Source organism: Eumetopias jubatus, unplaced genomic scaffold (assembly GCF_037043125.1).
Source record: "Eumetopias jubatus isolate StellerSeaLion01/CBP00866 unplaced genomic scaffold, mEumJub1_p1.0 scaffold_9, whole genome shotgun sequence".
Classification (NCBI taxonomy): domain Eukaryota; kingdom Metazoa; phylum Chordata; class Mammalia; order Carnivora; family Otariidae; genus Eumetopias; species Eumetopias jubatus.
In genome coordinates, this window is record NW_028274815.1 from 53,238,371 (window position 1) to 53,254,111 (window position 15,741).

Consider the following 15,741-nt stretch of genomic DNA (forward strand, 5'->3'; position numbering starts at 1 on the left):
ATTTAAAAAGATGAGTGATCTAGTTTGCTCTCTACCACTAACTAGCTTTGTATATTTTTGTAACAGGAGCTTAATCTCTCTCTGTTTCTTTCCTATCAGGAAAATGAGGACAGTGGGTAGTTCATCTGCCTCATTCAGTTATTGTGAAAATATAAATGAAATAATTGATTTTGAAATGCCTTTGAAAAAGTATAAAGTCAAATACAAATGCTGGGTAGGGGCAAATTCTGTAAATTCCTCTTTAGGGAAGGGAGGCAAGAACTGTGATAACCAGTGTAGGAGCCTATATATATATATATTTTCACTTTGTGTAACGCTGGCTGTGGGACTTCCTCCCCTGGCCATCAGTAAGATGAGGGGTTAGACTAGATTAGATGGAGGAAACCATAGGCTCAGAGACTCAGCCTTTCAGATGCATTTCCTTTAGCTTTGTAGTGTCAGCCTGTCCAGCGTTAATTTAAAATGTGATTGTTGCTAGTGTTTACATCTGGATATTTCACATACAGTTTTGGGTTTCCAGCTTATCTTTAGGAACTAGCAGATCTGGGTCCATATTCTTGTGGCACTGATTACCAGGAGTTGTGTAGTGGCTGTTCCTTTACATGAGCCATTGCTTTAGTTTCCCATGGTCTCCCCACCACCACTTTCTGTAGCCTTTTCTATTCTCTGTAGTGACGGTAAGAGGAAAGTTAATTAATTTTTGAGTGCCTGATGTATGTTAGGCACTATTCTAGGGCATGAGGATACAGAGGGGAACCAAAGAGACAAAAATCTCTAATCTCATAGTGAGTGATAAGTACCCATCCACATCATTAAAAATGAGGGGGAGCTACCCTATGACCCAGCAGTTGCATTACTAGGTATTTATCCAAAGGATACAAACATAGTGTGATGCGAAGGAGAACATGCACTCTAATGTTTATAGCAGCAATGTCCACAATAGCCAAACTATGGAAAGAGCCCAAATGTCCGTTGACAGATGAATGGATAAAAAAGAAGTGGTGTGTACATACACACACACACACACACACACACACACACACACACACACATACACACACACAGGACTATTACTCAGCCATCAAAAAGAATGAAATCTTGCCATTTGCAATGATGTGGATGGAACTAGAGGGTATTATGCTAAGCAAAAGAAATCAGAGAAAGAGAAATACCATATTTTACTCATGTGTGTAATTTAAGAAATAGATGAACATAGGGGAAGGGAAGGACAAATAAAATAAGATGAAAACAGGGAGGCAAACCATAAGAAACTCTTAACTATAGGGAACAAACGGAGGATTGCTGGAGGGGAGGTGGGTGGGGGATGGGGTAAGAGGGTGAAGGGCATTAAGGAGGGCACTTGTGATGAGTACTGGGTATTATATGTAAGTGATGAATCATTAAATTCCACCTGAAACTAATAATATAATATATGTTAAATTGAATTTTTAAAAAAATTTTTTCAAAAGCCAAAATACAAAAAAAATAGAGATATACCCAAGAGTGCTATATATTTGGAACGCCTGGGTGGCTCAGTTGGTTAAGTGTCTGCCTTCAGCTCAGGTCATGATCCCAGGGTCCTGGGATGGAGCCCTGCGTCGGGCGCCCTGCTCAGCGGGGAGTCTGCTTCTCCCTCCCCCTGCTCAGGTTTGAGCACTCTCTCTCTCGCTCTCTCTCTCTCAGCCTCTCAAATAAATAAAATCTTTAAAAAAATTTTTAAAAAAGTGCTATATATTTTAGGGAAAGTGGGAGAAAGCATGTTTCTTTGTGGAAATAAAAGAATATTCCAGCATATTTAAGGGGCTAAAATGTGTCTGTGTCAAAATTATCACGGCTATTTCACTTGCTCACCTCACATCATGGAATGAATCCTTTTTCCCTTTGTGATTCAATAAATTCATGAATTTCCCCCCAAAATGGATTCCAGTGAAATCATAGGGAATATCTTAGTGTTTCAAAAAAGAATGCAAGTAGGCCAAGCGACTGGCACATATTCTAGTGGGCAGACTGGCACAGGCTCTGCTGCATGTTAGCTTTTCTTATCTCTGTCCGAACTGTCCCCAGCTCAGCTTTAGGTTTTTCCATTTAATCAAGGTCTTGGGATGCACCTTAATCTGAAATAAGCATCTCTTCTGACAGTCTTATAGTTGCCTTCTTGTGTAACAGCCTGAGCTCTGTTTAGCTGTGGCCAAGAATCTTCGTACCCCGATCTATACGGTGGCCCCGGGCCTGTGCTAGAGCAGTACCTCAAGTGGTGCTGTCTCCCCTCTTCTTCCTAACTGAGTAACTTACATCTCTAGTCGGCCAACTGCACATTGATAGTGACCAACACCTTTAAACTGACACATCCTAGCAGCCTTTGGATTTGATCTCACGATCAAGGAACTCTGCCTTAACATGCTTCTCACCTACAAATAAGCCCTTTTGTGGGCATAGAAGCTAAATCATGTGGTTCCCTCTGTGTTAGGCATACGGGTTCGTTGCTTTACCTTTAGATCTGTGATAGTCATAGGCTTTGAGAATCTTGGCTGGCTCTTCTCAACCCTTTGTGCTTGCCTGGATCGTGACGTAGGCACTCGCCACATTTCTTCAGTTTCGGCTGGAAAGGTCATCTTGCTACACTGGCCAGAGAGACTACACTGCTTCCATCTGGTGGCAGTTCTCTCAGATTGCTGCATCGTCAGCCTGCTTCTGCAAGAACTGCCCTGTCCTTCAGTGGTTCCATGCATCACAGAACTGTAGAAATGGCCCTTCCAGGCTCATGTTCTACAGCACTGTTGGATGTCTCCTTAGTATCTAAAGGGCCTGTTATGCAGGCTTTCTCTAAGATGGGTAAAGTGGAAAGAACATCGTTTGGACAGTCAGCAGAGTGACAGGTTCTGCATAATTAGCCATGGGATTCCTAAGCCTCCCTCTTTAATGCTTCTCAGGAGCATTGCTGATACAAAGTTTGTAGTTCTGTGATTTAAAAAAAAAAATTCAGGGGTGCCTGGGTGGCTCAGTCGGTTAAGTGGCTGCCTTTGGCTTGGGTCATGATCCCGGGGTGCTGGGATCGAGCCCCACATTGGGCTCCCTGCTCAGTGGGGAGCCTGCTTCTCCCTCTCCCTCTGCCTGCTGCTTCCTCTGCTTGTGTTCTCTTTCAAATAAAAATCTTTAAAAATAAATAAATAAATAAATAAAATAAAAATAAAAAATTCAAATACCTGGGGCACCTGGGTGGCTCAGTTAACGGTTAAGCATCTGCCTTCAGCTCAGGTCATGATCGTAGGGTCCTGGGATAGAGCCCTGCATCGAGCTCCCTGCTTGGTGGGGAGCCTGCTTCTCCCTCTCCCTCTGCCCTGCTTGTGCTCTCTTTCTCTCTCTATCTCAAATAAATAAATAAAAAAAATATTTTTAAAAAATGTGAATACCTATAAAATGAATACTCGCTTGGACTGTTACAAAATAATTATTTTATAATTTATATTAGCATTTCTCATTCTGATTGAAAATAAGACACATGAATTTAATAGCTTTTTGGGGAAAAGAAGATTAAGTACTACTGCATTCAATGTACATTTTTTTTTTTAAAGATTTCATTTATTTATTTGACAGAGAGAGGCACAGTGAGAGAGGGAACACAGCATGGGGAGTGGGAGAGAGAGAGGCAGGCCTCCCGTGGATCAGGGAGCCTGATGCAGGGCTTGATCCCAGGACCCTGGGATCACAACCCGAGCCGAAGGCAGACGCCCAACAACTGAGCCACCCGGGCGCCCCTGTGCATATTTATTATAAGAAAAATTCTGATATCCTAAAAATTCAAATGTAAAAAATATGCATCTTAAAATTGAGATTGTGTGTGTGTGTGTGTGTGTCATAACACCTCTACTTGTCAATACATGGTAGGATTTTAAACAAATTTTTAAAGTAAATTTCTAGAATTAAAATTGACAATTGAGCAGTGTAAGTGGACTGTAAAGTATTACAAGAAAATAGAAAATGTTACTGAGATACAAGGATTCAAGATGACCGTGGAAATTAAAGACTTTACGGCAAATCTTAGTGCTTATCTGACTCCTGAAGAAGGACGTTGTGATAGGAAATCTACAAACATGCCATCTCTGGTAAACATTATCAGAATGCACACTTGGAACATTTGAGCCCATTAACATTTTTGTAAACACAGTATTATGTGTGTGTTGTATGAAAACATGCAAGAGTGCTTTATGATTGAAACTCTCTTTGATTACCAGCTGCAGAAACCTATACAAGCAGACTTGAAAAAGAATACACATTGTGAGGGTACACCAGGAAATGGCCACAGACATCAACAGACAGGTGCTCAAGTGCCACTGGGCCTTAGAGGATGTAGAGAGTTTCAACAGGACTCAAGACTTCTGCTTCAGGATCTAGAGAGTCACTGCTTTTGCCCTCTATCAGTTTTGCATGTGGCAGCTGGCCCCAGCGCTATACCAGGACCTCCGCTCAACTTCCCACACTGGTTACTTCACTCTGTGTCCCCCTCCATCCAATTAGTGATTACCTGTGTGCAGAGAATAGCCTCACTACCTTTTTTTTTCTTGCTACCCAGGGTCAATGCGCAGGATAGTTCAAGCTAAATTATGATGGTGTACAAGCAGGCAGATGGACTAAGTGCCCAGTCTAATTGCTGCTTATCCCAAAGCCTTCAGCTTTGACAGCTTTGCTGCACCTTATCTATTTATAACCCCTGTTAACAATGGCACTGAACACCTCCTGCAATGTCTGGGGAATGAGATGGAAGGAAGGAGTTATAAGAATCTGTGGAATGCTAAGGTGTAACCAATCCAGAGCATTTAAGAATTTCTGTTAGAGTTATATAAAATTCTTTTTAAAGAATTTTGGTCTTTAAGGGAAGGGTTGATGTGGACATTAAAACATCTGCCCAGTAATTGAGTTATACTTTGCTGGTGTCTGCTGTGTTGAGGAGCACTTTCATACCTATATTTTGTGTCTTTTCAGTAGCCCATGAGGTAGGAATGGCAGGAGGAATCCTCAAGGTCATTTTTTTTTTATTCATTTATTTGCTAGAGAGAGGAAACACAAGTAGGGGGAGCGGGAGAGGGAGAGGCTGGCTCCCCGCTGAGCAGGGAACCTGATGCGGCTCCTTCCCAGAACTTTGGGATCATGACCAGAGCAGATGGTTATCGACTGACCTACCCAGGCGCCCCCTCAAGGTCAATTGTTAGATCCCAGTTGGGGCGGGGGGCGGTGAGGAGGGTTGAGAAGGAAGAGAAAGCTTCTTGAATTTGACAACTATTATTATAACACTTATTAAAATAATTTCCAAGCCTCTCTGGTTAAGTGCTGGATTTAATTTTTTTTTAAAGTCCTTGGTTGAATCTAATCTCTTGGAGCCTCTGTTTTCTTTAGCTAGTAATCGTCTTTAAGGGAAAAATAATACCCAGCCTCACAGGATTATAGTAAGAATTAAATAAGAGCTCAAAGTGCCTAGGACAGTGGTTGGAATGTAGTTCTTTTTTCTTCATCTGTTTGTTCATCTGTTTATTTGTAGGTTCTTTACAAGATAGTTACTATTCTTCTTTCTTCCTGACATAGGTGTTCAGGAACAATTTTCTGACTCTTGCCACCCAATCCCATAGTAATGTCTGAGTCCCTTGACTCCAAGAGTGCCTTCTGGGCCAGGCCAACCCTTAGGTCTAGCTGATGATGGCATCAGTAGCATTAATAGTGACAGCACAGAGCTGCAGCCACTGTGGTTATCCAACTAACTTTTTGAACACGACTCAAAAGAGCTTGTATGTGTGTTTCCCTCACAGGTGGATTTGCTATCGTGTTTCTGGTGAGGACAAGCAATGGAATGAAATGTGCCTTGAAACGCATGTTTGTCAACAATGAGCATGATCTCCAGGTGTGCAAGAGAGAAATCCAGATAATGGTAAGGCTGCCCCTCAGACTTGGGATTGCTTGTTTAAAATGTGCCCTCTCATAAGAAAGGTTTTGGGGGGTTTGGGGAGGTTTGTTCCTTCCCTGAGATGGCAAAGGAGCCTCATCACAAGATGAGAATGAAGAGGGATGGGTTAGAGCATGCTTCTCCGGTCTTGGTCACCCTTAGCTGGAGGGTTGAGGAGAAAGGAGCGTATTGACAGAACTGACCAACTTTTAAGGTCAGAGAAATGTTTTGCATCGGGAAAAGTTTATTTCATAACTTCATTCCCAGAACTAACTATGGAGTTTAATCCAGAAACCCTGGCTCTCCGATGAGCCTCCTCTTCTAGCCTTGTCTACTACCAGTCCTGGTTTTCATCCCTCTTGAACTTCTCAGCATTCCGCAAATACACCTTTATATGTTAAACATGTAGTTCTTTCCTCCAGAAATGGTTCCCCCCCCTTTTTTTTGGACTAGAAATCTGTTACTCATACATACTCTATGATTCCATTTATAAAAGTCCTAGAACAGGCAAAAGTGATCTATGGTAACAGATCAGAAAGTGGTCATCTGAGTGTTGACTAGATTGACTAGAAGGAGGCATGTGGGAACTTTCCGGGCCATAGAAACGTTCTATATCTTGTTCTGGGTAGTTTTTACACAGGACTATACAAGTGTTAGAACTCAACTGAACACCTTAAGATCTGTGCATTTTATTATATGTTAATTATACCTCACATCTTAAAAACTTTGTTTTCACAATTCAGATTCATACTGTGTTTAAAGAAAGAGTCCCTATCTGTTAGAAATATGTGCTGAAATATTTGTGGATGAAATAACATGATGTCTTAAAGTTAATGAGTGGATTTAGAAGAGAAACAAAATTGGCAAAGGGTTATGATCAAAGCAGAGTGGTGGGTGTATGGGAGTTAGTTAGTCTCTTACTTTCACTTCTGTTTGATATTTTACATTAAAAAACTTAGTATTTTTTTTTTTTTTAAGAGAGAGAGCGATCAAGTGTGAGTGGGGGGTAGGCAGAGAGGAAGAGTGAGAGGGAGAAAATCTTAAACAGGCTCCACACCCAGTGTGGAGCCCAATGCAGGGCTCGATGTCATGACCCTGAGATCATGATCTGAGCCGAAATCAAGAGTCAGAGGCTTAACGGACTGAGCCACCCAGGCACCTCCTTAAATAGTCTTATTCCTTTGTGTTTCTACAATACTTTTGTTTACGCCAATTATATTGCTTATCTTGTTATCTTATAAGTAATTTTGCCATCAGAAGGTAAATTTTTTAAAATCGGGAACTTTATATTCCAGCAGACTGCTTAACATGAAGTAAATACAGTTGATCCTTGAACAACACAGAGGTTGGAGTGTTAACCCCTGAACAGTTGAAAATCCTCATATTACTTTCAATGTCCCCAAAACTTGACTAGTAGCCTGCCATTAACTGCAAGTCTTACTGATAACATAAACAGTCAATGCATATTTTGTATGTTGTATGTATTATATACTATATTCTTGAAATAAAGGAAGCTGGAGGAAAGAAAATATTAAGAAAATCATGAGGAGGGGTGCCTGGTGGCTTAGTGGGTTAAGCGTCTGACTCTTAATCTCAGCTCAGGTCTTGATCTCAGGGTTGTGAGTTCAAGCCCTGTGTGGAGCCTACTTAAAAAAAAAAGAAAGAAAGAAAGAAAAAATCATAAGGAAAAAACATTTACAGTACTGTACTGTATTTAAGGAAAAAAAATGCTCTGGATTCACGCAGTTCAAACTCATGTTGTTCAAGTGTCAACTATACTTTATAGACTTAGGATGAAGTGAATGTATGAATAATGGTAATATCTGATGCAAATATTCACCTAGAGGTAATGATTCCTTTATACCCTGGATTTTCATGCTTTTGTAAAGAACAAAAAGAGGCCCCCAAATGGGTGAAGGTGGCATTGTAGGGATTCCACGAGGTTTTGCTTGCCCTGTCCACCCCTGTGGAGTTGCCCTTGCAGGGGCTACTTAGAGTAACTAGTTGTACTGTAGTTGGGTTAACTGAAAAAGACCTCAGGATTTTAGAGAGCCTGGTACTATAGATTTCAAAAAGCTGAAACCATTTGAGAAGGAACCATTTGCTGGGAGAAATAAGTGTTGCTGTCATCATTGCAAAACAGACAAAAAACCCCAAGGCTCAAATACCCAGGGCCACCTGGATCTGTCCACAAGGCACCAGTGTGTGCCCACTCCCCCGCCACAGGGCTCCGGACAACCAGCTCAGTGCATCTCCCACCAGAAGCCACTGGATTTTCTGGCCGCTTCTCTTTGCCCCCTCCTCCCCTTGTCCCTGCCTTGCCTAGCTCTCACACTCCGTTTCCTGTCTTTGCTTCTGCTGTTTCCTCTGCCTGGAATGCCCTTCTCATTCATTTTCTGGCGTTATGAAAGTAATCCCATTCTTTAACTTTTTCCCACTCATTCAGAAACATGTTTGAGGGCTGGCTCTGTGCTAGGCGGGTGTGGAACTAGGAAGACACAGGCCCCTTACGAGCTCACAAATTAACACACCTGATTGGGAACTCAGTTACATGAGTTCAAGTTCTGGCCCAGCTATGTATTAGCTGTGAAAGTTTGTGTTCTGTTTTGAGTTTATATTTTTTCAGAACTTAAATACTCACATAAGTGAACGAAGCTTGTTCCCAGAAACTTGAAGCAATTCCCTGAGGGGCCCTCCTCTTCTCTCACTGCAAGGTCCCAGAGACAACCACTTTTTGTTGATTCATTTGCTGTGTTTCAAAATATCATGCTGATATTGCTAGTTCTTGATTTTTTTTCTCCATTTTAGGCATTATATAGTATGGAAAGTAAAAATTTAGCTCTCTTTCATCCCCTGCACTCCCTTCTCCCCAAATACCTGCAATCATGCTCATTTCCTGTTCTGCTGCAACAGCAGTAAGTTTCTGGCAATATGTTAGTTACAGTAGTATTAGTTTTTACATGTACGAAAACACTGTTCTTGCAGAATCTTCTGGTGGACTAGGATTACTATTCCTTTTCTGTATAACTGTTTTCACTGGAATTAATAATCTTTTTCCATTTTTTGGTCTGTCTTTTCTGTGTACTTTCCAGCAGTTTAACCCCAAACTCTCCCTAGGCTGTAGAAATCATTCTTTTAAAATACTTTTTTTTTACTCAGTGAAATCTGGTTTGGCTGCTCTCTAGGTCTGATTTATAGTTTTATCTTGGAACTTTTAGTCATTCCCTTTGCCTTGCTTTTTTGTTAGATTTCCTGACTTGTTTTTTGTTTTACTTCCTCATTTTGGTGGAGCTTATCCTGTGGTAGCTTCCTTATGCATGGTAGGTAGATTTTTGAGACCTTGCAGGACTGGAAGTGTCTTTATTTTACATTCACACATGTGAAACCTTGTGTATAAAATTCTGGCTCAGAAATAGTTTCATTCAGATATTTGAAAGCATTACTATACCATATTTTAGCTTTCATTGTTGTGGATAGGAAGTCCGAAGTCATTCTAATATCAGCCCTTTGGGTGTGACCCATTATTTTCTCCCTAGAAATTTATCAGTTTCCCCTTTGTTTACAGTGTTCTGAAATATCTTGATGATATACCTTGCTGTGTGCATTTATTATTTATTAATAAATGATGTTCCCATGTAATCTAGAGACTCCTATCCTTGCGTTATGAGGAATTTTAGCTTGTCTTATTTGGTGATTTCCTTTTCTGTCTTCCTTTTGTGTGCAATTGCTGTTATTTTGGATGTTGGTTCTCCTGAATTGATTTTCTAATTTTTCGTGTTTCTCCCCTTGATTTTTCATATCTTTGGGTGTTTTTCCCCCTCTATATTCCAGCAGATTTCCTCAGCTTTACATTCCAACCACCCTGTTGAATTTTTTATTTGTCAAGCTTTTTAATTTCTAAGACCTTTCTGTTTGTTTTTGTTTTGTTTTGTTTTTAACTTTGATGAAGTCCAGTTTATCTGTTTTTTTGGTTTTGTTTTGTTTTGTTTGTGGAACATGTTTTTGGTGTCATTTCTAAGAACTCTGCCCACCCCTTTTTCTGAAGATTTTGTCTTCTTTTTTTCCTAAAAGTTTTATAGTTTCACGTTTTACATTTAAGTCTGTGATCCATTTTGAATTAATTTTTATGTAAGGTGTGAAACTTATATTGAGGTTCATTTTTTGCCTCTGGGTATCCATTTACTCCAGCACCCTTTGTTGAAAAGGCTGTCTTTCCTCCGTTGAATATGTTTGTCAGAAATCAGTCAGGCATTTTTGTGAGGGTCCATCTCCAGACCCTCCTCTGTTCTCTTCCCATTAATCTATGTGGCTTTCCCTCTACCAAATACCACACAACCTTGATTACTGTAGCTTTATAATAAGTCTGGAAATCAGACTGATTCCTACTTTTTTTTCCCTAAAATTGTTTTACTTATTCTCATTTTTTTTGTCTTTTCACATAAATTTTAGAATAATCTTTATTTACAGAATGTCTTGCAAGTATCTTGATAGGAGTTCCATTAAACTTGTGTATTTATTTGGGGAGAAATGACATCTTTTCTGTTTAGTTTTCCAGTAAATGAACATGGTGCATCTCTCCATTTATTTGTATCTTTGACTTTTTTCATTGACATTAAGTAGACTTTGTACATGTTCTTAGATTTAGACATAGGTTTTTGGTTTTGTTTTGAATGGTTATAAATGGTATTGGATTTTTAATTTTGGTGTCCATGTGTTTATTGTTAGTATGTAAAAAACCAATTCATTTTTATTCATTCATTTGTTCATTCATTTATTTTAGAGAGTGCCAGTGGGAGTGCAGGGAGGGGCAGAGGGAGAGGGAGAGAGAATCTCAAGCAGACTCTTGGCTGAGCACAGATCCCAACACGGTGCTCAGTCCCATGACCCTGAGTTCATGACCTGAGCTGAAATCAAGAGTTGGACACTTAAGGGGCGCCTGGGTGGCTCAGTCGTTAAGAGTTGGACACTTAAATGACTGAGTCACCCAGGTGCCCCAACCAGTTGATTTTTCTATGTTTATCTTTTATCCTATAGCCTTACTAAATTTGTTTACTAGTTCTGAAATTTTTTTTAAAGATTTTATTTATTTATTTGGGAGAGAAAGAATGAGAGTGAGAGAGAGCATGAGAGGGGGGAGGGTCAGAGGGAGAAGCAGACTCCCTGCAGGACTAGATCCCGGGACTCCAGGATCATGACCCAAGCTGAAGGCAGCCGCTCAGCCAACTGAGCCACCCAGGCACCCCTAGTTCTGGAATTTTTTTCTAGATTCCTTAGGATTTCTATGTAGACCATTGTGTTACCTGCAAAGAGAGACAGTTTTATTTCTTCCTTTCTGATCTGTATCCTATAATTTCCTTTTCTAGCCTTCTTGCATCAGCTAGAATTTGCAATACTTTGTTGAATAAGAATGGTGAGTGGACATCTTTGCCTTCTTTCCAATCTTAGGAGGAAAGAATACTTTCACTATTAAGCATAAGGGTAACTGTAGTTTTTAAAAATAGATTTAAAAAATAAATTTGAGGAAGTTTCCCTCTATTCCTATTTTTCTCAGAGTTTTTATCATGAATGGGTGTTGAAATTTTTCAGATATTTTTTCTCTGCGTTGATTAATATGCTCATGTGATTTTTCTTCTTTAGCTTTAATATGGTGGGTTATATTGACTGATTTTCAAATATCGAACCAAACTTGCCTCCCTGCAATAATCCCTACTTGGTCATGGCCTATAATTATTTTTATATATTTTTGAATTCCGTTTGTTAACATTTTGGATTTTTACATCTATAGTGAGGGTTAATGGTCTGTAGTTTTGGGAGTTAATTATTAAGCTTTTTCTGGTTTTGGTATTAGGGTAATTCTGGCTTTATAACATGAGTTGGGAGGTGGGAAGTGTTCCCTTCTCTTCTGTTTTCTGGAAAAGATTTTGTAGAATTGGTGTTTGTTCTTCTTTAAGTAAGCATTTGTTGTAATTCTCCAGTGAAACCATCTGGGCCTGGGGAGTTCTTTTTTGGCAGTTATTAATTTACAAAATCAGTTTCATTAATACTTACAGGGCTATTAAAATCATCCTTTATATTAGGTGAGTTGTAATAGTTTGTATTTTTGAGGAATTGGTCCATTTCATTTAAGTTAAGTCAAATTTATGCAGGTAGAGTTAGTTGTTAGTGTTATTCTTGTATTGTCCTTTGATATCTGCCGAGTCTGTGGTAAAATCCCGATTCATTCCTGATATTGGTAATTTGTATCTTATTTCTTTTTTTCTTTGTTCGTATTGCTAGAGGTTTGCCACTTGATGTTTTCAAAGAACCATCGCTTTGTTTAATTGATTTTCTCTGTTTTTCCATTTTTTATTTCATTGATTTTTGTTTTTATATTTATTATTTCTTTCTTTCTGCTTGCTTGGGGTTTATTTTGTTCTTCTCTTCCTAGGTACTTGAGGTGGGAGTTGACACATTGACATATCATTATCCCCTAGAGTTCACAGTTTATTTTAAGGTTTACTCTTGGTATTGTACATTGAGTTTGGTATTGTATTATGGGTTTTGACAAATGTATAATATGTATCTACCATTATAGTATCATATGGAATAGTTTCACTGCCCCAGACATTGCCTGTGCTCTGCCTGGTGATCCCACCAAATATCCCAACCCCTGATAACTACTTATTTTTATTTTGCTGTCTCCACAGTTTTGCCCTTTTTAGAACATCATATAGTTGCAGTCATTCAGTGTGTAGCCTTTTCAGATTGGCTTCTTTGACTTAAAATGCATTTAAGTTTCTTCCGTGTCTTTTCATGGCTTGATGGCTCATTTCTTTGTAAAGCAGAATAATATTCCATTGTATGGATGTTTCACAGTTTATCCATTCATCTGTTGAAGAACATCTTGGTTGTTTCCAAGTTTTAGCAACTATGAATAAAAGCTGCTATAAACATCTGTGTGCAGGTTTTGTGTGGGTATTAATTTTCAACTCATTCAAATATATTACATAGATTATAAACTAAGCAATTATTATTTCAAATTTTGAAGATTTCTTTTTGTTTTTAAGCCAGTATTTAAATTTTTATTTTTATTTTACTCTAACTTTAAAAAAATTTTTTTTTATCGTGGTCAAAACCATGTAACTTAAAATTTACCATCGTAACCATTTTTAGGTGTGCAGTATTATTAACTGTTGGCACAGTGTTATACAGCAGATCTCTAGAACTTATGTAGCTGTTTTATATACCTCATGTAAGTGGAATCATCAATATTTGTCCTTCTATGACTGGCTTATTTCACTTACTATAATATTCTCATGGTTCATCCATATTGTAGAAATGACAAGATTCCTTTCTTTTTTAAGATTGTCATATTCCATTATAAATATATGCCCCATTTTCTTTAGCCATTTATCCATCAGTGGACATTTAGGTTGCTTTTTCCCCTTGGTTATTGTGAATAATGTTGCAGTGAACATGGATGTGCAAATATCTCTTCAAGATCCTGCTTTTAATTCTTTGGGATATACCCCAAGAAGTGGGATTGCTGGGTTATATGGTAATTCTGTTTTTAATTTTCTGTTTTCCACAGTGGCTGTGCCAATTTACATTCCTACCAACAGTGCACAAGGGTTGTAATATCTCCACACCCTCGCCAGCACTTGTTATTGTTTGTGTGTGTTGAATAATGGCATCCCAACAGGCATGAAGTGTTATCTCCTTGTGATTTTGATTTGCATTTTCCTGATGCTTAGTGATGTTGAGCATCTTTTTCCTATATTTGTTGGCCATTTCTTTGTATGACTTTAAAATATTCTAATTAATGTTATATATATTAGTTATACATTTTCTTTTATATACATATTATATGTATATATTATATATGTATTTGTTATGTATTATATGTTCATGTTATATATATATGTTTTTACATATTAATACATTATATACATAGATACAGTGTGTGTGTGAAGATGGAAGTCTGGGCTCCCCACCTGGCTTTTGCTGGCATGTCTGCAGGGAGGGGCTGCAGTTTTTTCTGTGATTTTTGGCTGAAATAGAATAGTTAGTGTCTATGAGTTTCTGTCTTGCCAGGCTGCCCTTTTCCTGGGTTTGGCTAGAGAGAGCAAGCTTTTTTTTTTTTTTTTTTTTTTAAGATTTTATTTATTTATTTGACAGAGAGGGACACAGTGAGAGAGGGAACACAAGCAGAAGGAGTGGGAGAGGGAGAAGCAGACTTCCCGCCAAGCAGGGAGCCCGATGTGGGGCTCGACCCCAGGACCCTGGGACTATGACCTGAGCCGAAGGCAAATGCTTAATGACTGAGCCACCCAGGCGCCGTGAGAGAGCAAGCTTTTATTGGGGCTTTTTTTGTCTACACCCATTGGTGTTTTTAACTCACCAGTTGCTTCAGTTTCTAGTCTGGTATATATGGGACAAAAGAAAACTCAGGCAGCTCACCACCATTTCATTCCTTGGGTTCCAAAGTTTCTAGTCAGGCTGCTTTCTGTCCACATTTCAGACCCTTCTTATTATGCTTTTTAAAATCTATACTAGTGTCCAAAGTATTTAGTTGTTCTTAGAAGGAAGAATAGGTAAAAGCACATCTACTCCATTTTCCTGGAAATGGAAGTCTTCAGTTTGTGCTTTTTAAAAAACAAACTCTTTACATCATTTAGTAAGGCTTTAGAGGGAGGCAGAGATAAAAGCAAGTATTCAACTTACTTAAAAATTTTTTTCCTACCATTTTAATCAAAAGCCCTATGTGATGTTTTTAACCCTCCTAGGCTCAGACTTCTGTCAGATAGAGGCCATACCCTAACCCTGCCTCTCTCAAACAGTGTCAGAATTGTGAAAGGAATTAGAGGAGGTAACATGCTTTATAACATGCTAAGGCTTGTGTGTTAGTGATCAAAGCATAAGAGTCCTCTCTGCACTTACAGCAGAGTAAGGATCTGCGTGTTGCACCCACCCAAACTCAAGAATGGTTAGTGGTTTCACTAGAGACATTTGATTTTGACATATGTTGTGTACCATTTACCAGAGTATGGTAGGAGTCCTTTGATAACATTTGGGATGTGGGCCCTGATGGAACCAAAGGGATTTTGGTTTCTGACGGACAATGGGAAATTGGGTTTTGGACTTCAGATTCCTTTACCTAAAGGCAGGAAAAGATGAATTATCTTCAGACTTAAAGGGATAAGAATTCAAGCTCAGGTTGTGCGAAGTGCTGTTCTGTGTTCACGTTTCTTGGCCCAGATGGATTACATCTGCAGTGAGCTTGATAGTGAGGACACTGAGCTGCCACCAGTGATGTTTGAAGACTTGCTTTCAACAGAAGAGATATCAGATGATTTGAGGCAGGAAAATATTTCCATATTCCTAAAAGAGAGGAAGGTAGATTGTGCACAGTAGGGACATCAGGATCGATTGGGGGACAAGAATCTGGAACAGATTATTTAAAAAGTTGCTTTGATGCTATTTTTTGTGTAAGGAAAGGTGTGTTGTGTGTGTGTGTGTACACATACATAATACATACCGTTTGGATTTGCCTGAAGAAAACACTGAAAGGATGAGAGAGGAGAGAGGGAGGGAGGGTGAATGGGAGAAAGGGAAAGAAACAGGGAGCGTTTCCTATAGGTGATGAGTACTGAGTAGAAAATAATTTCCTTTTTTTTTTCTTTTTGAATGTTAGTATATTACTTATTTTAAAAATAAAATAAAATTTTAAGCTGTTTTGTAGTCTGTTGGATAAGTAAGCAGAGATCCAAAGAACTTTAAGGTTGGGTAATAGCAGGCCATGTCATACCAACATCATGGCTTCTTTGGGA

General features: G+C 39.0%; 1 protein-coding gene across 4 annotated transcripts in view; it reads left to right on the forward strand.

Annotated features, from left to right (window-relative positions):
* Positions 1-15,741, forward strand: part of AAK1 (AP2 associated kinase 1) — a 170,924-nt gene that overhangs the window by 72,960 nt on the left and 82,223 nt on the right. For all 4 annotated transcript variants that reach the window (XM_088026498.1, XM_088026495.1, XM_088026496.1 and 1 more), the window contains exon 3: positions 5,799-5,917. In XM_088026498.1, coding sequence (XP_087882624.1) covers positions 5,799-5,917 — 119 coding nt within the window. The remainder of the gene's footprint in view (positions 1-5,798; positions 5,918-15,741) is intronic.